We start from the raw sequence: 21,856 nt of genomic DNA on the forward strand, positions 1-21,856 counted from the left end.
AAAACCTCTGATCCCGATTTAGCTGCGTAACTCTGTTCTTCTCATACAGCTAAAAGCATGAAATTGGAAAAATGCACTTTAATGAAAGAGTTTCGTGTTCCCCAAAGGACCTTTTTGCCCTATTGAAGAGTTTTTTCAACTTTGTGACTAAATAAAAGCATAGTAGCTCTAGAGTGGCCCTGGATATTCACTGCCTGAAGACAGTTAAAATGATAGATTCTGATGATTGATCGCCTCTCAGACTGGTATTCAGTTTCACAGTCTAATAAAATGTATGCGGTTGGTTATTAATTCATTTAGAAGAGCTAAGATAGAGAGTTAAGTGTCCAGCAAAATGTAACGTCAAAGCATTGCACCAACGCTTTATTCAATTCTAATGACAGATTTCAAATAGTCTTTCAGAGTCTTGTCCGTTTTTCCATGAGAATCCACCCACCTGTGTGTTAACACTGAGATCTGAATCATTAAGAAGCCACTGGACAGCCGGTTTCCACCTCAGCGCCTCAACATGGAGCTAACGCAAACGTTCCTGCTTGTCAATATGCAATCAGACACAAGTACCTGTTTCAGGTCGCTAAGCAAAACGGCAGCTGAGCAGAAACAAAGAGATCGAGATCCTCGCCTTTTTAGCGATCGCTGACACCGCTGGGAAATAAGAAGAAGTTAGCCGACAGCTCGATGACCTTTATCTGAAGGAGCCTTAAACATGGAAGCTTCTCAGTGAGGCTGTGTAGTTTAGACTGGCCCGAGGCAACCAGATGTCTGCAACAATTCTCAAAGCTCTCATCAGGTTTCAGGGATAACTTCTGTAAAAGGAGTCAAATCCATGAATACTAACGCTTTAAGCCCTCGCTGCTGGATTTTCCAGAATATTTCTTGCGTTTGCTAGGATTAGAGTTGTGTGTTTAGGAGGATAAAGTGAATGAAGCACATAAAGTGCGAAGGCTGTATTTGTGGGAGCGCTTCAGCCAGAATTTAAACAGGAGGAATATCAAAAGAAGCAACAGGAGTGGCTTAAGATCGACTCCAGCGCTTCCTCTGATAATGTCGGGGAATTTAGACGAATCAGTCTTGATGAAAGACTTTATGGTGACAAAATAAATCATGTTTAGGTTAAACATGGTGTTTAGTGCTGCACAGGTTTTCACAGAGACTGATTTTTTGGGGGATTATCAATGTAAATACATAAAGTCCTTGTCAATTTAACAGGGAATTTGTATCTTGATGGCATTTTGTTGGAAGTTCATTGTTCTTTCCAACAAACTGTATAACAAAGACCGGCAATCTAGTTATGGTTTCGTAGTAATGTCCTATCAGCCAGGACACTGAAAGACATTTTTCAGAATTTGAGAATCAATGGACAACATTACAGATGAATATCTTTATGGAAAAAAGACTGAGTAGTAATGCACAGTTTGCACTGTTGCATCAATTTCAATTTGTCTTTTGCTGCATACACTGCAAAAATAAACTGTGCTTTAAAGCAAATATTAGTTTTAAGCTCCTTTTTTTTTTTTTTTTGGAAGAAATCTAGATTTTTTTCTTATTTTTTTAAAAAAGAAGGGGGGGTATGTTGCGAAGACAAGTTGTATGAAGCCAACTGGAAACGTCCCCCTCTCTGGTTTCTTTACAGATCAATCCTTCCTCAATGAGTGTGAAAATAGAAAAGATGACTGAATGGTGCAATGTTTTCTGTCTTAATGTATTTTAACAACCTACTGACAGATTGTATTAGCATTATTGTCTTTTCTTCTCAAGTTCGTTAAGCAATCAGACTTGGTCTTTTCTCTTGAGCACTTTGCACTAATGAAGCGGTGTCATCTTCGCAGAGCTCGTGATGGATTGGCGGAGCTCAACCTCGGGAGAGACCTCTGGCACAGCTCCACATGACTGCTGCTGCAGGTACGAGCAGAGGAAGGGACTTCATGCCAGGAGTTAAAAAAAAAAAAAAAAAAAAAGCCCGTAGATGTGATTGATGCCGGTGAAACTCAACCTCCAGGCAAAGCTCAGTCTGGATAAGCTGCTCTTTGTGCTGCTGGCAGGCCCCAGTGTCAACAATTTACTGATGGCATCAAGTCAAGTGGGCATGGCGATTTCTCAGCGTCGCTCAGCGTCTCCTCGCGTTCTGAGAGTTCAAGAATTAATGGCTAGGTTTCGGAATGGAACGCCATATCTCCAATCATTATTGCACCTGACAGTTCATATGATTGCAGAACCAGCGATCCTTTGTGATGGAGGGCTGTTTTTGTCAATTCAGAAGTCCCAAGCACCCTAATTAGTTTTCCTCCGCTATAAGTCACTGGCTGTCTCGCCGAGGTCCCAGAGAAAGTTTGGATTTGGCCGCTTCGCTGCTGCACATTGGCTCATTCACTCCTCTGCAAACAGACTTTGCCAGAAATAAGTTCCCTTCTCTTCTACAAAAAACTTTGTAAATCAGCGGAGAGTACATACTGTGTGCTATCAACCTTGACCAGCTGCTAAAAAGTTGAATTTGGTTAAACTCAAACACTGGGAAAGGGACTTCTTATGAGCTGCACGTAATGGAAGTTCTACTGAGTTTCCAAAGAAACGTGTCTGTATCTTTGTGGCCTTTTTCACGTGTCGGAGCAGAAAACGCACATGAGGATAATCCACTTAGCTTCTGGCTCACTTGAGAGTCTGTTGATGTTTTAAGCCATGCTTTCTTACAGAGTCCAGTTTGCTGCAGTGAGAGTTTGGTTTTACCCATGATCAGTATACACACACATGATCGTGAAGACTCACAAAATCCACTACAACCATGTCTCAGAATTAGAGGAAAACACGCTGTGAAATATACACATCTAGATTCTAAGTTACTTGCCCAACTTCACTCGTCTGCAGAGTCTCAAACTTGTAATCAATTCAGTCCTCCACTTCCAAAGTAGGACACAGTGAGAACTGAGACTTTACTTATTAATATGATTTAGCAGCAGGTGTCTTTGTTTGCAGCCGAGTCCGCCGACAGCTCCATGACAAAGCCATGATTCACTCCCGTACGGCGTTTGGCAGCGGGCCACATTAATCGCCGGTGTAATGGGAAGACGGGCCTATTGACCAGTTGTTCAATAGGACAGAGGGCCAGCACATACAAATCAAAGCTCTCCAGCCTCATATTGACCCGACTGTCCGGAGGAGGCGAGATTCATGGGCTGGGGTGACGGTGAAATGTGACGGGCGCTCCGGCCGTGCGCAGGCAGTCGCCGGGGGTTTGATTTTGCTCAGCGCCTTCAAATCAGAAGAACTCAATATGTATTCAAGGGTAATTTGAAGTTAAGCCGTTTTGCTCATCACCTCAGCGAATCGGAATGAAACGGCAACAAAGACGGTCGCCTCCTTTTTTGCTGAATACTGGGCACAATAAAACACTTCTCGTGGTTTGAGGGCCATTTTGCAGATTATGTTCTTTAACTGGACAAATGTGTAACATTCATGACAGGAATGAATGCTGAGCTTCAACATTATAGTGAATTGATCCGACAGTTGCTGCTCTCCTCTTCCTCTGTGCTTTATTGACAGCAGACATGTCAGAAATAAATGACTCTGGTTTATGCAAGCGCACCTCTCTTTCACAGGAGCCGTAGTTTTCAGACGCTCACGCCTGCAATAAAGCACGGAGAGGGATGATGTTTATTGTGGCTCCGGTTCACGGCGGAAATCACGCTGACCGCAGCGTCGGGCCGTGATGAATGTGCTCCTGGCTTCCCAGTGAGAAGTTTCACAAGGAATCAATAAAAAGCAAGTTTGAAAAAAAGAGCAGCTGCTTTGTGATGAAATGAATTTTAACATAAGGCGATGGCAGATTTATTGGTTGTTGGGTTTTTGCAAAGGATGTGTTCACATGCTTTAGAATACAAGTTTACATTCAACGCTGGAATATTAACCACGATTTAAACAGGCCAGTCTTTAGGTACAAGTAATTTTGCAATAAGATAATGTTATTTAAAAAAATGTTTCTGTGACAAGATCCCATCATGCCACATGGCTCCTGACTCCTTAATGCGGGGGCTCGGGAGTCTCACGATCATAGCTACATGTTTTGTGGATTTGGGAAAGAACTGTGTCAACCTGGATTCCTGTTATTCTGCTCTCACAGGGAGGGTTATTCATTTATCTGGCTTCGCTGAAGAAGGGCGATGGACTCTGTAGGAGCCGAGGTCTGCCGAACATCATGTGGAGAAACGAGCTCATGGTTTCTCCGCTTTCTAGTCCACGATTTATTATTGCCTCCAGCGCTCACCGGTCATGTTTATGAATGAAAGTAAAGCAGCTGAGATGTAGATCAGCACCTCTGTGGTCTTGGATATTGCCTAAAGATTTGGTGGCTACAAAAATGCAGTTGCTGATTTTCTCATGAAAATTAAACACGCAGGCACCTGAACACTGGGTCCCGACTGGAAGGACGTTACAGTAGAGACTGAAAGCAGAGCAGCTGGTGGCCTCCCACTGAAGAACTGCCAGGGACGTGTAGCTGATATGAAGGCCCTGAAGGTGACTCATGACCGGCAGCAGAGATTATACCGTGGAGTTGGTCTGGAGGAGACTCGGGTCCAGTCAGAGGAGCTGGAGGACGCTGCAGGAAACGAGGATGCCGGAGCCTCTTTCCTTTCCATACTGCTGTCAGGACACCGGGTGGGAGCAGCTGTGTCGCTTTTTTCAATGAACTCATGCTTACAAGGTTTTTTATTTATTTATTTATTTATTTATTTTTATTTTTTTCTCTCTGTGGAAGTCCCTTCATGTGTAAAAAGCATATTTCTTTATGGTTGGATTTATATATCTATCATTCCAATATTGAATAACAAATAATGGCCTTGAATTTATCAAAGGCCTCATCAACTGCATTCTGAAGTCACTGTTTTTTCCCTAGACAGCCTGCTGCTTCACTCCATTCATGGTTCCAAAATCAGGGCAGACGTGCCAAACAAAGAATCAACGTGACATTTCAATAATGTGGCGCTTTTTCCCTCTGTTCTCTTGTGTCTTCCCACAGTCCAAAAACATGAATGTGAGGTCGTAATCAATGACCTGAAACTGCCTGTAATGTGAGAGTCTATCGGTCTCTGTCTTTGCCAGACGAGGTTGGTGTCGGCTCCCCTGTTGATGGACGGATGGAGAGCTGGACATTGACCAGACCGGTTCTTTAAGCAGGAGTGTGCTGGGAGTGTCCTCTTGTGGGCATCGGAGTGAACATGTAGTGAGTGGTGTCAAATGCTTCACACTGACAGTGTTTGGAAAGTAATTCTGAATATGGTTCAACCTTCGGATGAGGAGGAGTCAAGTTATTTCTCTGAAAAACAGCAATGTTACTCTGGTGGTTGGAGATGTCATCATGCAGTTGAGCTGATGTGTATTTGATTAACGCAGTGTGGTATTTGAATGGCGAGTTGTATAAATTGTCTCCTGTTCTGTTTACTGGTCTGGTGAGAACTGTTTGCTCTCCCCCTACCTGTGACCTATGCACACATGCAACCTTTGACCCCAACTCCTGCCACTAGGTCCCCCCTCATTTTCCTGGAGCACCCCGATGTGAGAAAAAAATGAATTTTCCCAAGGGGGTTGATAAAATATAATCAGTTTATGTGTTTATGAAGCAATTCCAAACATTTGTGGCAGCCTTGCTGTGAGGTTTACCTGGCAACAGCTGAGGTAATCCTGCTATATTTCAGTATAAATCCGGCAGATCTCGCGCTGCCTTTCCCCCCTCGGATCCACCTCTGCTCTGCCTCCTCGGGATGGACGGAGGCGCTGCTGCGGCGGAGAGCCGAGCCGTGCGTCTCCTCTCCGGATCGCGGCGGATTTCCTCCGGCATGTTGCGGCTGTGAGGAGAGGACGACGCGCGGCAGCAGCGGGAGCGCGAGACGACGCCGCGACCCCGGACTCCATCCCGGCGCCCGCAGCGATCCGGTAAGGCTGGGCTCGTTTTGCACGCGCTTTGCGCGTTTAATGCGCGGTTTTCTCGGCCTGTAGGGAGGATGACTGGTAAAGCTGGCGTGAAATGTTGCGCAGACAGATCCGTGCAAAGTGCGCATTTCTCCAGCGCGTCTCACAGCCACAGGCTGCTGCTGCTGCTGCTTCCCTCTGGATGAAAACAGGCTGAGATCCGGATGATGTATTGATCCATAGGAGGCCTGTTCACTTCATCAATAAAACACAGACGTCATCTGCTCCGATTATCAGACATTCACAGGCGACAGTCTGGCTTTTGTACCTTTTCTCAGGTGTTTTTCCCCCATAAAATGTTTTTGATTCACATAACCATGTAAGTGAGTCAGCTTGCTTTCATATTCAGATCTATTCATTTCACAATGTTCAACGAGAAACTTAAGATTCTGCACACAGTCAAAGTTAATTGAATTGGTAATGTAATGGATGCAGTATAATGTAGTTTTGGAGAACTTGTACTTGATTAAAATCAAGATTATATCAGATAATCCTTTATTTTTCCACCAACGGGCAATTTTCTTTATTGTTGCAGGAGCAAGTGGACAGTATGAAAAATAAATACAAACAATAATTGTGACAGTAAAATAATTCCAACAGCTCTGGTGGATTAGATTAAAAGTTATTATGCACAGAATTAATAATGTATATTGCTAACAGAACAGGACATTAAAGTACAGCGTCTCAGTGCTTACAGACAATACTCAATTACAGATTATCTCACTTATAACAGCAATACACATAAACCACTAAACAAGAATGAAGCGGCTACAAAAGTTCTGCTAAATCTTGTTTCAGTAAATAATAAATCGCCTTCATAAAACAGCTGTCAGTCAGGTGATCTTTATTTTCAGTCCTAATGAGAACATAAGGATGCACTTTCCTCCCTGTCCCCGTCTCCGCTGAAGCTGACCTAATGTTGTTTTGATTGACTGACCCCAGCATGTATCGGCCCCCTCGGCCTGCTTGACCATTAGGCGATGCCTTTCGATGCCCTCAGAGAAACATCAGGGAGTGAATGCAGACGGAGCCGCCTCGCTCCATCCTCTGTGTGAAGGACGGGAGTCACTGGAGGCCATCCTCATGAGGGCACGCCGCTGCTTGCTCTGCTCTAAGGTATGTGTTCATGTCTTTGTAATGGGTGGAACTGTGATCATACATTCAAATCTCCTTTAATCAAACAGCTCAGTCAGCATTTTTAACTTGAAGTGTAACTGTTTTTTTGTGCATGCTGTAAAGAAACATTGAGCTGGGAGGCGAGGGCTCCCCGAGGCAGAGCAGAGCGATGGGCTGCGGCGGGAGCAGGACCGACGCTCTGGAGCCTCGCTACCTGGAGAGCTGGACTAAAGAGACGGAGTCCACGTGGCTGACCAGCACCGACACCGACATCCCGCTGTCCTCCATCCACAGCATCCCCTCCGAGCACTCGGAGGCTGGATTCACCTCAGAGAAAACCATCAGCCCCGGTAAGATGAATGAACCGCCACTGAGTAAACAGAGGGGTGGAAATAAATGTATTCTCAGGGTGAGGTTGAAAGATGAATAAATTATTCACTGAATATGAATTGGATGTTAATGTGGTATCCTCTGTTTCAGAGGTACACTGAAATGGAAATCAATATATTGCTAAGTCATTTACCAAATGAAACAAATGCAGGTGCATCGAGCAAACTCAGTAAGTTTCCAGGAAGCAGCAGGAGAACGAGTCAATGCAACAACGCCTGGAGCTCCTGGTGTAGCTGGTCTGATGAGCGTGTTTTCTCCACCGGATCCAAACTGAACCACTGGTGGCAAACAAGCTCCACGAACACATCCATGAATTTTACACAGTGCTGCTTTGATGCATGAAATTTTGCCTGATCGATTGGAACCAGTATCCAGTGTTGGGTTTGCAGTCACCGTCATGCTGCTGTTTCCGCCTCAGCAAGACATGACGGCGTGCGACAGCTTTGGAAGTTCCTTTGTTCTCACGCACTGCAGTAAATAATTTGCCCCTCTGCTTGCAGACCAGGAACAGATGGATGCGCTCGATGCGCGCTCTATTGTTGCTAAGTTGTCGCCGGCTTTGCATTGAGGGTTGTGTTTTCTTTGAGAGCGGAGGAAGGTAAATCAATAAATGGGAATAATGGAGCGCTTCAAAAAGCCACGGTGCTCGGCTCAGGACTTGGCTCTCATGGCAACAGATACAGCTGTTGGTGAATGCAGGCAGAGGAGCCTTGATGTCTTTGTGAAGACAAATTGAATCAAGCTGTTCTGAAGAGATAGAGCCGACCCAGAATCACCCAAATTAATTAGCAGCTGGAAAACAAAAAGACAAGATTGCGTCAAACGGTGGCTTCAAATTAATGTGGTATTTATTAAACGGCTGTAACACATTCAGGACAGTATTTTACTGCTGTCTGAATCTTTATTAATGGATGTTTGAAAGCACATTCACACAGCCGTCATTCATGTGAAGCTTTCATCTGAAGACAGTCTGTATTAGATGGATTTTATTGACTTCACTCTGTGACTTACTGTTCAAATTATCTGAACCTGCCTCGTTACAGTCTGAGGCACAAATTATCCTGTTGAAATGTCTTCTATTGTAAAATATCTGTAGATCTAATCAATTCTGGTTAATTACGCACTCATTTTTCTTTATTCTCTTTAATTGTATTTTCATAATGAAGCCATCTGTCACTCTTCTATACCATTTTACAGCTTTATAGAATATAAATAAGTAGAACTCTAAATCTCTTTTAAGTACAGCATAGTATTAATATATCATTGAACGAGTCACACTTAATGAATAAACCTGCAGTTTGAATAAAGAACTGAAAATTCAACATATTCTGCCTCAGTTCACTAAGTGCTTTACATTAGTCCACATGTAGCTGGAAGTAGGTTGGTTCATTTTATGGTCAGGATAACTTGTAAAAATCCAGAAATTACCTTAGACCTGTACACACATTCGCAATCATGCGATTTGATGCACCAGATCATGCAAACCAGCTGCTACAGCACTGTGCACTGGAGATTAATAGAAAAACCCACCTCAAACTTTCAAATTAAATAATCAAGTGGACACTTTTAGTTTTACCTTCAGGACATTCAAATCCAAATCAGGATTAGGAATTACATTGTTGTGGATAATGCAGGAACTTTATATTTTGTCTGATAACCAAATAAAGTAACTGTTCCAACCAAAAAGGCATTATCTCCACAAAACAATTGGTTTTTTTAGGTGTGACTTTTGTTCCTCCAAAGCTCTTTGCTCTGCTTCGCTACAGTTCCAGACTTCTTTGAAGACACCCTCCCGCCTCCTGCTCAGGCCTACCTGAAGGTCTGCTCGGCCGTGTCTGAAGCCAGCCTCAACGACGTGAAACCCAGCAGCCCGCCCAAAATACTGGCCTCCCCGCCACAGGACGGCGGGCCGCCTTCGTCCGGGACCACGGTGCAGCGCAGGAGCGTCCTGCACACCGAGGAGATCGTAAGCCTCCATCAAATTACTCCCCAAAGCTCCTGCCCTTTTGATGGCTAATTAAACTTTGGCTCTTGGGAAATTCCATTTGACCTTTTGTGCATTTTGCACTTTCGAACAAACGCAACCATTATACTGACACTTCTTTATTGTTTATTCTTCATCCAATAACAGACCAAGTGGCAGGATAACCGCATGTCCACCAAGCAGGTGACGATCACGGTGACCCAGAGCATCCACCAGGTGGACAAGAACGGGAAGGTGAAGAAGTCTCTCACCACCTACGAGGTGATGAAGCCTGTGGAAGCCCTCAAGCAGGTGGCCACTCAAAACACGTGAGGTCAGGCGAGGCCGCAACGAGCCCAGAAACGTGCTTTTTGGTGAACACACACTGAAAGGTGGAAGCACAGGAGAGAGACTGGAGGTGGGATCATGTTTAACGTATTGTGTTTGACACTGTGTGATGTTTTACTGTACTTTGACACAGTGGGAGACAAAGACACGGCCTGGTCGGAGAAGATGTTTTACAGTACATGCAGCATCAGAGGGAAAAGGAAAATCATGTTGTAAACGCAGACAAATCGACTCGGTTCATATATATTTGTGTAAATCCGTTAATATAAAAATATGTTCTAGTCTTAGTATTTGGCATCGATACACGACCTGTCGTATCTGCTGGAACAATCCATATGGCTCTCAGGAAAGCTGATTTGATGGCGATTGCACTTTTTGCAGTGAAGACCCGGACCGGAGCTTGTGATGATGACACTGTCCAACTGCTTTGTGTTGTTTTGTAGAATACAGTGTTCTCTTTTCTATCTGGTGACGTGTGTTTTCTAATGACAATAAATTAAACCAAACGGTTGCGGTCCTCATTTTAAATTCCTTCATATGAACGAACATGCAGGAAGTATACACAGCAGTCCTGTCCTTCAGCTGATCTGGAGTCAGCTCGGCGCCGTCAGTGTGTGGATGTGGTTTCGTTGGTCGTAGTGAATCTGTCCCGACCGAAACGACGGCTCTTCCTTCTGCATCCACTCCTCCACGCTGAAATCTGGGAAGAAGAAGCTGATTTCTCTTTGGGCTGACTCGGGAGAATCTGCAGAGAGGAAGAGCACTTTGAAAACACACTGAGGGGACACCAAATGTTTCCTCAATACTTAGGATGCACTGCATTTGAACAGAATTATCTTAAAGTATTTCACAAGATCCGATCTTTTCCCCCACTTTTATCAGTAGATCAAAATTATCACAGTAAAACTTCAGAAATAATTTAAAATTATTCCCTTTTCATGCATTTCATTTTTTATTTATTTTTTTGGATGACTTTATAAAAATGTGGCATTTATTTGTAATTGAAGGCTATATGAACTAGAAAAGAAAAGTTTCATTGTCAATAAGTCTCATTTCATGAAATTGCAGGTGCTGCTGTCCTTTTGCATCAAAACAAAAAAGTGGATCACAATGTGACCTTGTCTCATTTTCCCTGCTTCGATTCAACCTTGCTACTGTCGAGCTTAAGAATCAATTTCTTTTTCCGACAGATGAGTCGTGGATTGTAGCCCAGAGAATCTCTTGCTCACTGAAGTCGCTGTGCTCTTTATTTCTTTGAAGGGTTTGAATGTTTCTGTATGGAGTAATTCCTACCTGAGCCATGAGTCGTGTTCCTCGTGTCTGTGAGTCCAAACTGGCCCCTGATGGAGTCTGGGGACGTGTATCTGGCTCTGAACACTTTGGTTGGCCCCATCAGTTCCCTCCAGTGTCGTATGGCGTCCTCCCTTGCTAAGATGTACGCCCGCATCGGCCCACTGCGGAGGAAGTCATGAATTCGAGTTATATTTGGCTCTGCAGACGGAACGACGGTCGCTCTGCCTGACTGGTTGTTACACATGTTTGATTTCGAACATTGGATGCTTTCATTCAAATCTAATCTATCCCGCTCCACAGCCGCCGCGGAGGAACGCTCGGCTATTAATATGCATCCAGCAGATGCAGCTATCTATCGGTTTATCAGATTTCAGCTCGACAATGCAAACTGAAGCGCCTTCAAGCTCGACTGGCTCCCGGTGCTTCCAGTTACAAGAGCGTCGGCCAGAGATAAGGAGCTGGAGCAACAACCGAGTCCCTCGTGTGACCAGAGACAAATGACAATGTGATTACAAACACCGTTTTCCTGGCCGGTGGGGGCGTGAGGCACGAGAAGTGGCAACATGCTGATTCTCAAACGATTGCTCGGAGGATGTCGTGGTAAACAGGGCAGCGCGCTCATAATTGAAACCTCTGCTGTGAGGTTTGAGACAATGATTTATTGGGGACTTGCTGAGCATGAAAGAGCAGCAGCGTCGACATTTCTGTGTCGGCCCAGCAGGTTATTTAGTCGGCATGCAGAATGGCATTCATCCAAACACATAACAGTTAATCACATGCAAATGAAGCAGGAGTGTCATGATTCCTGACGTCAGGGCGTCGGCTTACCTTGACATGAATTCAACAAGCCGTTGATAGAAGAATCGCTCTGAGGATTAAGAACATTAACACCTTTTAAACCTTTAGTCTTTTCTTTTATTTTTGACAGACTGATCTTCACTCTCCGACACAAGAGGGGAATTTAATTTCTTTATCTTTTAATAGGAGATTAGGTTTCTTTATCGGTGTGTACACCCAGAGGTAACACCATCAAGGATGATTAAATTGTTTCATCCCAGACATATTAAAGCAGTCTCTCCTAAAGACTCATTTGTTTGACCACATGAAGGTCAAAAAGGCCAAAAACGAGCTTTGCTCATTTCACTATAGATGTGTACACACCTGAATGTTCAGCGTAAAACCTCTCCGAGTCACGTTTTCTCCAGACCAGATCTCTGCATCGAACAATCACAAAGTTGTTCTCCAGAATTTTTTGATGAAGAGCCTGAGAGGGAAAAGAAACACTATCAGGTTTGAGCATGTGTTATTTTACAATTATAGAAACATTTCTAAGCATGTCTGAATTGTTTGTATTTCTAAATCATGTATGGTGTTGTTAAAGTCTCCTCCAAAACAGGTAAATAAAAGATTGGGTAATTCAATGAAAACTAAGTATTGTACAAAGTTCCGGGCGAGAAAATGTTGCAAAGTAACCCTCAAAAAGTAGATGTCAAATGTGATTTGGATCATTGTACTCTGCTGCAGAGTATTTCTGGAAGTAATCTGTTTTCTTGATTTTATGAAGGAACAGAAGCATTTCTTGCAGATGTGCCCCAAACTTCCACTGTAGCTATATTGAATATAAATTATATTCACAAGGGATTCACTGCATTGCTCTCTAGAATACGTGCATGGAAGAGAAAACATTAAAAGACCGTTTTTTCCCTCAAAACCTGTAAATAAGTGTAGCAGACCTCCATCATGAGAGGATGAGCCACAGCATCTGGCTTGATGACCGCCAGGGTGAGCTGCAGCACTTTGGACAGACGAGCAGCTGTCAGTAACATCTTTAATGTTCTGAATGAATGTAAACAACAGAAAAACATCAAGTGAGTCAAACGAGCTGCTGTGTACATTAACATGGTCGCTTCAAACAGTTTAGCTACTAGAAGACACACAGGCCGTGAACTTTTCTGCCACTAAATCTACTCGAATGTTTTATTTCCAAAATGAATATGTTTCAAAGTAAGAGTAGTATGTGGCGGATGACACTAACCTCTGCCGTGGCTGGTTTCCAGAACACCTGTCAGTTTAAAACGGAAAGCGAAGCAACTGCCGCCGCCATTCTGGATCAAATCGAAAACCTTATTTTGCCTAAAATCAGCCTTCTTTATATGGTCTGCAGCTGCGACTACAATGTGGACCTTTTCAAATCATCTTAAAAGAAATACTAGCAGAAATGTATTTAAAATGTACGATAGAATGACATCTCGGTCCAGTCAGTCCTATGATTTAAATGATCCCCCTGAAACAGATCCACAACATCCGTTCCACCCGGCGACTCGAGTAAATAAATCTCAAAATTAAGTCTGTCCGATTCTTTCGTGGTGAATAAAATATTAGAAAATCTCTTCTGCTAGTTTTGCACCTTTTGATTAATAATCCATTATTCATTCCACAATGGACACTAAAAAAAAAGAAGCGAACAATAATCATAAATATTTGAAACAACAACAATAGTATAACAGTGACAATATTTTACTTTAATGTTGTTAGTGATTAAACTGAAAGTTATTGCTCACATTAAATACATGAAGAATGTATATTGCTCACAGAACAGTATTGGACATCAGGAAGTGCAATGTCTCAAACATGTAGCTTGTGGAGAAAATAAAGAATAGCCTGTCGTTGTTGACTTACTCTAATGGTACCAGGTCGTTTCTTTATGTTTCTTTTAGAAATTTGATAACATTTTGAAATTAAACTTGTAAACAAGTACTTTTCCTCCAACATTAATACCTTGTATAAATTTCTTTTAAAATAATAAAAACCCTCCAAAACATATAAAACACACAGTATTACCATTATACAAGACAAATACACAATGATGATATGTCAATTTGTACGTGTCAAATAATATTTGTAATTTTTCTGTAGAATGAGCTAACTGGATGTTTTCTTGCTCAATAACTCACTTCCCATAGTGTCTGCATGTTGGGCTTTTTGTCTGTTTCTCAGTCTTTTAATCAGAAAATAACTTCAAGGGAAAATAACACAGAATAAAAACTCATTATTATTCAATCAACAAAGCAAACTAACAATTCATCCACTAACAAAACCAAGGGTTGAAAGGTCACAGAGAGATGAAGCCGATTTCAGCAGCATACAGTCGGCGATGTGGAGAGATCGCCACTCCACACTGTGTGACAATCACATTACTCCTCCTGCCAATCTATCATCAACAAATAACCTAACAAACCACACATGTCTCTGCATTGTGACAGGAAGCATTGTTCAAGACAAGTTAGCACATCTTTAGTAGTACATTTGAGTAATATTTGAAAAGTCACATTTAATATCTTTTAATCATAGACTATTAAGAGGAGGCATGATGTTGCGGTTAGCAGCTGACAGCCACACAGCAGCTTGAAGCAGGGAGCGGAGCGAGAGAGAGAGAGAGAGATTTTTGCCTGTGGAATTTCATCACTGCAGGAGATCAGACGTACAGTATGAGTTACAAACACTGAGCACATTCCGGCAATGCAAAATGACCACACCCTTGAAGTGTGTGTGTGTGTGTGTGTGTGTGTGTGTGTGTGTGTGTGTGTGTGTGTGTGTGTGTGTGTGTGTAGTTTGACATTCAGACAGAATAGAGGGAAGAAGTGGGGGTTGGGGTGGATTGCCCACATAGGTTTCTTCCACCTGCCGATGTCATGTGACTTGGGGTGACACCACAGCTGTTACCTCCCATGAGGCTCGGCGCAGAGAGGACAAGAGGAGGTGCTGGGCAGCCCTCATGCCAACATACACAGAAAACTTGACTTATAATTTTGCTTTGATTCTAACATAATCTTAGCCCGTCTTTAAAATTCAGTTTCTGATATTTATGAATGGAATGATGCACTTCAGGTTTTTATTTTGTGCTTTAATCACTTGCTTCACTGTAAACAAACTGTAGCAACAGAGTGATGGGGATAAGCATATGTCAGAGGGACCGTTGGTGACCACAGTTGCTCATTGTGTGATTCAAACAGTTTACCATTGTCTTTATACCCAGACAGCGGGTGGGGGTAAAAACTGCATGACTGAGGATCTCACTCATAGTTTCACAGATATCCTACATGGTTTAGTCATGCCAGGCAGAGAGCCACGATAGCATTAAACAAAAAGGGCCAATAGCTGTTACTTTATGTCATACTCAGTAGTTATGGGCACACTATACTGTTTAAAGGACAGCAAGGAGAGAACATCAGGAAAGATTTCAGAAATTTTATTCTCACATTAAGTAAAGTCAGAGGGTCCTTTCACAATTTACAGGCTAAGATATTTGTAAATGGAATAAAAAAAAAAATGTTACCACATCCTACACATCCTACACAGTGCACAGTACTACTGTTACTGTAGGAATTTACCCTAAATAACCTGTCTAGTTCTGGTTTTGCAAATCAAATCATGAACTGGATGCAGTGACTGCAAAGCACCATCTTTATAACAAATACAAGTGTGCCTCATCATGTCCAGAGAATAACCTGCATTTACCCTTCATCATCGTCTTCATCAGCTGTGATTGGCTGCAGCACTTTGTAAGCCAAAGTTAAAAAAAAAGCTGTAACTATGATGGGTGGATACTACTGCGTCTACAGACCATTCATTTAGATTTTATTTCTTTATATTATGAGACTTACAAACTTTCACCTGTTGCCTTTTTTTTTTCACTGATCTCCGATGCCACATTGCTGCATGAAAATGAATTTAACTACCTTAACTTCTAAATACAACAAACGTTTGTTACTCCTGTATTTTACAGCTGTTTCTTTTGGTGAGTTATAGGTGAGTGTTCTGTGGTGTAAAACAACATGTATGATTATGAAAGAAAGTTTTAATGCATGAGGCTGGTCGTGGTAAAGAAGCTCAACCAGCATAAACTCTACATGCTGTTATGAAACCTGAAAAATGGGAGTACACACACACACAAACACACACGCAAAGGTGAAAATAAACAAGAAAAGGACCTGTCAACTGCATATGAAATATTTTTGTTGATTTCTTTCATGACTGCAGCCACATTGGGCTGAAGAGGATCACTGACTCCGACTGAAATCATCCGCAGCTGGCAGGCTGATTCAGCTCACCCTTTGCTCTCTGAAAACTGCATCTCTGTTTTATCTGTGCGTGACTGCTGCTGCTGCTGCTGCTGCTGTTGCTGCTGCTGCCGCTGCTTATGCCGCTCGCGCTCCTGCAGTTGTCGTTCCCCTTTTGGTGGCAGCTGACTGACTCACGACCCCCACAGGCGCTTGGGTGTCCAGAAACTGCTCATTCTTTAAACAGGAGCCACGGTGAAAGGATGAAGCCCAAAAAGCAAAGACACGTCTGAATCTGAGTTTGTTAATATGATTGTCAATTTTTTACTAAAATGTCAGCACACAGTTTGAGACACATGATAATGTGATTTATTCAAACATCAGGCGGTCATGAACTACTCAACATATTATATAGTATAGTATAGTACAAATATATAGTATATATTATGTTTGTTTTCTATGATGTGATTCCTCACAGTTCGTCACAGCTATTTCAGAGCTCACAGGCTCTGGTGTAACACCTGCAACTCTTTAGCATCCTAATTATTTTACCGGGTGAGAAAAGTCATGGACGTGTTTCCTCCTTTAACACTTTTAAGGAGAAGATTTTCACTGTGATCGCAGACTGTACTTCACTCCTAAACCTAATGGCCTCCGAGCATCCGTCCGAACCCTGCCGCCCTCTCGGTCAGTCGCACGCAGGCGTTCCCTTCACCTCTCCGTCACCTGTTCTCTCTTTTAGCCTAAATGCTGCTGACCCTTGGCCTTTCTGCTGCGCTGCTTCGCCACACGGGACTGGGCTCCCTCCAGCAGCTGTGTCAACCTCAGTCCTGGCAACTGGCGTGCCCAGGGAAGGACGAAGAGGGGCATTAATGTCAGCCCACATTATGAGTCAGCAGCGGGATACGGACTTGTCTTTGTTCGGATTAAGCTGCTCACTTTTACTTCTTGTTTCATGCCTGCTTATGATGTGAGAGTCTCATTCATTTTTGAATTTTCTATGAGATATTATCCATGAAAGCAATCCCAGTGTTTAGCTTTATAAAGCGATCTGAAAGGTTAACCGTTCACCTCCTGCGAGGAGTTTCCTGTGAGAAGAGGAGTTAATCTGGGAGGTTGTCCTATCCGGTGCCTGAGCAGGACCCGCTCTGCCGTCAGCTGGCCGTTTATTTATACCGACAGAGATCCCTGCTGTCCGCTGCCGGAGAAACCGCTCTGAGTTTACACCCTCTAAACCCTTACCTGTTGTCCCGAGGGAAATTATCTCCTCCTGCCAAGAGAAGTGTGTTGTGACCTCCCCAGAAGCAGTGGGACATTGGCAACAGGGCAGATGGGTATGACAGAGGGGAACAAAGTGATTAGCAAACGGGGGCCCCGGTATGTGAACGCTGGTTAAAAATAACTTCACTGGCCCAATTTTTAGATGGCATGCTGCTCGGCCGCTTAACTCCTGTGCCGTGTCTCTCCGTTTTGGCTCCGATCTTATCTCGAATCGCGTTTTAAGATCGTTTTTGGAAGGGACTAATCCAAGTTTGTGAACGCTCATCAGACCGATCAGAGGAAGTCAAATTACTAAACGGGCCGACAGATAAAGAGAATCGCTGGGCTCTTCGTCATGACACATGATGAAGGAGAAACAGATGATTAGATGAGAGTCTTTAACCCATCTGTGTGTTGGCAAATCCTTGGCCCATGTGTGAGTATGTAACAGTGATCAGCTGTCCCGCCCGAGAGGAACAGCGGGATTACGGCTTGGTCCCTGACCATTGTGTCCAGCGTGAGCGGTCGAGAATCCACTCAACGACAAAAGTCATCTGATACTCACATCACCCAGATATATTTGGCCAGGCCTTGACACATAGCTGACATTAGTGGAAATGTTGCATTTGTGATACACCCTGGCCCCGGGCCATGGGAAATATTGAACAACTGTCGAATTTAGACAACATCCTGTGGTGGATAAAAAAAACAGGAGCTACAAAGATGCAGCAGAGCTGCTATTTGTGGACAGTGAGTGTCTCGAAAATAGCGAGAGCGTTGGGTTTCAATATAAGCCCCCCTCACTGAGCTCGAGCTTTCTGTGAATGAGGCCCGGGTTCCTATCACACCCAACCCCGGCGCTGATTTTAGAACACAGGTGTTGACCTTAGTGGAGCGGCTTGTGCTTGCAGCAGAGGAAAATGAACCCCTGAGCTCGGCCCGTTTTCCTCCACCGCATTGGTAATCACTTGTATGGTCACACAGATGCTTCGGACCATCACACCTGAAAAACTCACTTCATTTCTGTATAATTACTAAAAGTATGTACTCTGACTTTGCTGTTTACCTGATTTCATGATATTACAGTGTTTCTCTCCATTTGTAGCGCTTTTTTCATATTTTTATTCTCACAAAAGAGTCTTTTTCCACATTGACTGCTGTTCCCTGAGTGTCCCGGTGGTCGCCTTGTGTCCACAGGAGAATTTACTGCTTGTTTTTATAGTGCCAGAAGAACCTTTTCACAGTACTCAAGTGTCACCGGCTGTGCTTCATGAAGTTTATGTTACAATTTATGAAAGCAGAAGTAGTAGTCGACGCGGCACATCTCGTCTAAATCATCTAAATCATCATGTCATCGCATTAAAAGGCCCGAAGATGTAAAAGCCGTCTTAGAGCGTGAATGTCATTTTTGCTTTCGCTGTAAACGATACGAAGGAGCTGGAAAAGCGAAGCGGGATGAAACTCAACCTTCAGCTGTGACTCGTGGCCTGTTGTAGCTGCTGTTCTGAGCGTAACCCCAAAAACCGAGTAAAACACGCCCAGCGCGCAGTTGCTTCCTCGTTCACTCTCTTTCTCTTTCTTCTTCTTTCTTTTTTTTTTCCTCCAAAAAGGAACCATTGACATTCAGTGTAAAGGAGAGGAAGGGTGGCGAGGAGGGAGGAATCATGGCGGGGGGGGGGGGGGGGGGGGGGGGGGGGTTGAACAGAGGAACTGCAGGGGTGTAGGGTGTCTCAAGCCCAGTGTGAACAGCTGAGAGGTGTGATTTCACAGGCTGGCTCCCCCCTGTCAGGGCCCTGATTGGGCCGGACAGGAGGTGCAGGAGAGGCCCGGGCTTCTAAAGGACACCAACAGGTGGGAGGCCGCAGCGGAGGGGGGCGCTCCTGGCGGGATAGAAAAGGCCGATCTGCAAAGCCGGCTCTGGACACAATCCACAGGCCAGATACAGAGGAGGAGGGTTGATCACAGGAGAGCCGGGGTGAGGAGAGAAGCAGGGTGAGGCTGGACAGGGTTTCACACAGTGATCAGGTATATGGATTAAGAGTCAGGTTGGTTCGGATTCTGTACAAGTATACTTGTTCCGGTTTTTCTATTTATGGGTCATTTTAACAGAAATCTAGATTTAGACTCTTCAAATTAGGTGCTTTCTCTCCGTTAAGATTAAATCTGCAGCACAGTCTGAGTCAAATCTAACATCTAGCCAGCAGTTCTTAGTGTTTTCCTTAGGTGGCAGGGCCCGACGCTTGTGTCAGGTGAGGGGAAGCTGAGGTGTGACGCAGGAAAGAATCAGGAAATTTAGTGCCCTGACATGTGTCTCTCAGAGGAGTCGTTACCGTTTGACCCGAGTAGAGGGGCCAGTCCTTGTAAAGGCCATTTGGTTTGTACCTGGAGGACACAGAAGTGGTCAGATTTGTCAGGGAAGTCCCTCACAGGCCCACAGTGACTGTGGAGGAGAGGCGGAGTGCGGCCTCCATCTCAACCCAAGCTGCTCGGACAAAGAGAGGCAGAGAAGAGATCAATGAGGTGAGTGGAAAATATTTCACCGTCGTGCCCTGAATTGATACTTGTGTTAACTCGTTCTGAGAAGTTTTAAAATGACAATTTCCCGTCACAGTAAGGTACTCAGAAAGACTTTGCTGCAGCGTGATGTTGAGTGAATGAGCCAGGCTGTGACCTTCATCTGCTGGAAGCCGGCAATTCGCCTCACCCTCCAAAGTTATTTAAACACAGATCAGCATCATCACATTGGCATTACCCATCAAAGAGCTGAGCAGACTGGCATCTGGCGCTTTCCTCCATCAACAATATCACTGTTTTTCTGTCACCATTTTGAAAAAAACAAAACAAAAAAAAACTGTCCTGCTCTAGAACAAAATATGAGTTACGACTGTTCTCGCAGATTTCAATGCCCCGTCCTGTCAAACCAAGGTTGTTTTAATCTTCTGACTTTTTAGTACATCTGGAGCGGACGACCGAGGCTGCTGTCACGTGTGTCTTTGGCCGCTTACCCTCTGTCACAGTTCGCCATTGTTGAGCTGGTTGTTCCCGCTTCTCCTCGTGCGAGGCTGTGAAAGGGCGCTTTGTGTCGGAGGAGCACTCCATCCAGTTGTTGCCCCTTGTGAGGACATGCTTCCTTATATCCCCATATTATACACCACTTATGGAATGTAAGGAAGTGTGTGGTTTCAAGGGGATCCCAGCATCAAGCACACTGAGAAGACACTTGTTTTTTTTTTAACTCTGTTTTAACTTTTTTAACTCTGTCATGTATTTAACTTGGATTTTTTTTCTCTCGCAGCACTGCCAGAGTGTGCCTTTGTGTGTTTTATGAGTTGGGGGGGGGGGGGGGGGGGGGGGTTGTCAGAGTTCATGTGTGTGTGTGTGCGTGTGTGTGTGTGTGGCAGCACAACAGGTGAAGGGTCCGTTCCCTCTCCTTCGGCCCCAGGCACGTGTACAGTTAGCATAGCTTCCAGGGCTTCCACTGATCGGGTCTCAGGGACTTCTTGAAAAATTCCTGCCCTGCCCCAACGGCTGACAGTCAAGGAGGATTGACAGACCACAGCTGTCACCCATTATAGCACCCGCAGAACTCTCAAAAAAGGGAGAGGGGGAGGGAGGACAGAGACGTGTATCTGTCACCGAGGGTGAAAGTTCACCCCAGTAGGCCTGCTTTGGAAGGAAATAGGGAGATGTCAGTGACTGCCAGGCTTCCCAAACCTCTAAAATAGGAACAGTCTGCTCAGTAACATGAAAACACTTGCCTGTATGTTGTCTCACAGCCTGCCCCATTAATATTGTTCCTTTTTGTCTTTGTTTCTTCAGGTAAGACCGAAGAGGATCGCACTGCTTGCAGACAGACGACGTCCACCGTCTCTTTCTTCATCTCTAATTTCCCCCTCTGTTTCATCTTCTTCATCCCTCCGTGTACCTTATCCTCTCTCCCCCTCCTCACTGCATGCCCTCTCCTGCTCTCTCTCTCTCTCTCTCTCTCGCTCTGTCTCTCGCAGCTGAAGCAACACGCCTTGCTGTGGCTGGTCAAACGGAACCAAGTCAGGTGTTTCTGTGAGGTTTGGTCCCCTTCAACCAGCTACTGCGTCGTGAATTCAGTCAGCAGACACCAGCGTGGACTCAAAGACGTGCTTGTTGACAGACGCGTCGTGGTGTGTTGCTGCTCACTCGCTGGACGTAGTTTGGTAATAGAGACAGACTATATTCCACAGACTTTACACGGAACGCTTCAGGTTTTTTATGGTGTTGCATTGTATGTTTAAAAAGCAAATAAAGCATTACTGACATCGCTGGATTAGTATACTTGTTTATCCCCCGTTTACTCTTCAAAAGCAAAGTAAATCATTTTTGATGCATAGATTTTGTACCAAAATGTGTACAATCTTTTTTTATAAGAAAACAACGACTACAAAAATATACCACAAAATGGCATTTGTTCAGGTGTGCAAAACTGATTTGT

General features: G+C 44.1%; 2 protein-coding genes across 4 annotated transcripts; one reads left to right on the forward strand and one right to left on the reverse strand.

Moving 5' to 3' along the window:
* Window positions 1–5,731: 5,731 nt before the first annotated feature.
* baalcb (BAALC binder of MAP3K1 and KLF4 b) lies at window positions 5,732–10,352 on the forward strand. 2 transcript variants are annotated; one of them, XM_030110733.1, is made up of 5 exons: window positions 5,732–5,925; window positions 6,962–7,077; window positions 7,201–7,427; window positions 9,234–9,433; window positions 9,599–10,352. In XM_030110733.1, exons 3-5 carry the CDS (start codon window positions 7,247–7,249, stop codon window positions 9,761–9,763), a joined length of 546 nt encoding a protein of 181 aa, XP_029966593.1. In that variant the 5' UTR covers window positions 5,732–5,925; window positions 6,962–7,077; window positions 7,201–7,246; the 3' UTR covers window positions 9,764–10,352. The 2 variants fall into 2 exon arrangements, with proteins under 2 accessions (XP_029966593.1, XP_029966592.1); XM_030110732.1 differs by lacking the exon at window positions 5,732–5,925 and having other exon boundaries at window positions 6,873–7,077.
* An 8-nt stretch (window positions 10,353–10,360) lies between these two features.
* Window positions 10,361–13,323, reverse strand: nme6 (NME/NM23 nucleoside diphosphate kinase 6). Of its 2 annotated transcripts, none has more exons than XM_030110731.1 (6): window positions 13,107–13,323; window positions 12,805–12,897; window positions 12,233–12,335; window positions 11,900–11,939; window positions 11,072–11,232; window positions 10,361–10,523 (listed from the first exon to the last, which is right to left on the reverse strand). In XM_030110731.1, the coding sequence occupies exons 2-6, from the start codon at window positions 12,895–12,897 to the stop codon at window positions 10,372–10,374; spliced, it is 549 nt and encodes a 182-aa protein (XP_029966591.1). In that variant the 5' UTR covers window positions 13,107–13,323; the 3' UTR covers window positions 10,361–10,371. The 2 variants fall into 2 exon arrangements, with proteins under 2 accessions (XP_029966591.1, XP_029966590.1); XM_030110730.1 differs by having other exon boundaries at window positions 12,805–12,907.
* Window positions 13,324–21,856: the final 8,533 nt, after the last annotated feature.

Source organism: Salarias fasciatus, chromosome 15 (genome assembly GCF_902148845.1).
Source record: "Salarias fasciatus chromosome 15, fSalaFa1.1, whole genome shotgun sequence".
Classification (NCBI taxonomy): Eukaryota; Metazoa; Chordata; class Actinopteri; order Blenniiformes; family Blenniidae; genus Salarias; species Salarias fasciatus.

Bases quoted from the DNA above. Each gene is read 5' to 3' on its own strand.
- baalcb (XM_030110733.1), top strand. From the start codon at position 7,247: ATGGGCTGCGGCGGGAGCAGGACCGACGCTCTGGAGCCTCGCTACCTG. The intron at 7,428-9,233 runs GTAAGATGAATG...GCTTCGCTACAG, and splicing joins AGAGAAAACCATCAGCCCCG to TTCCAGACTTCTTTGAAGAC. The intron at 9,434-9,598 runs GTAAGCCTCCAT...ATCCAATAACAG, and splicing joins TCCTGCACACCGAGGAGATC to ACCAAGTGGCAGGATAACCG.
- nme6 (XM_030110731.1), bottom strand. From the start codon at position 12,897: ATGTTACTGACAGCTGCTCGTCTGTCCAAAGTGCTGCAGCTCACCCTG. The intron at 11,940-12,232 runs GTGTGTACACAT...CTTAATCCTCAG, and splicing joins GTTTTACGCTGAACATTCAG to AGCGATTCTTCTATCAACGG. The intron at 10,524-11,071 runs GTAGGAATTACT...TCCTCTCTGCAG, and splicing joins GAACACGACTCATGGCTCAG to ATTCTCCCGAGTCAGCCCAA.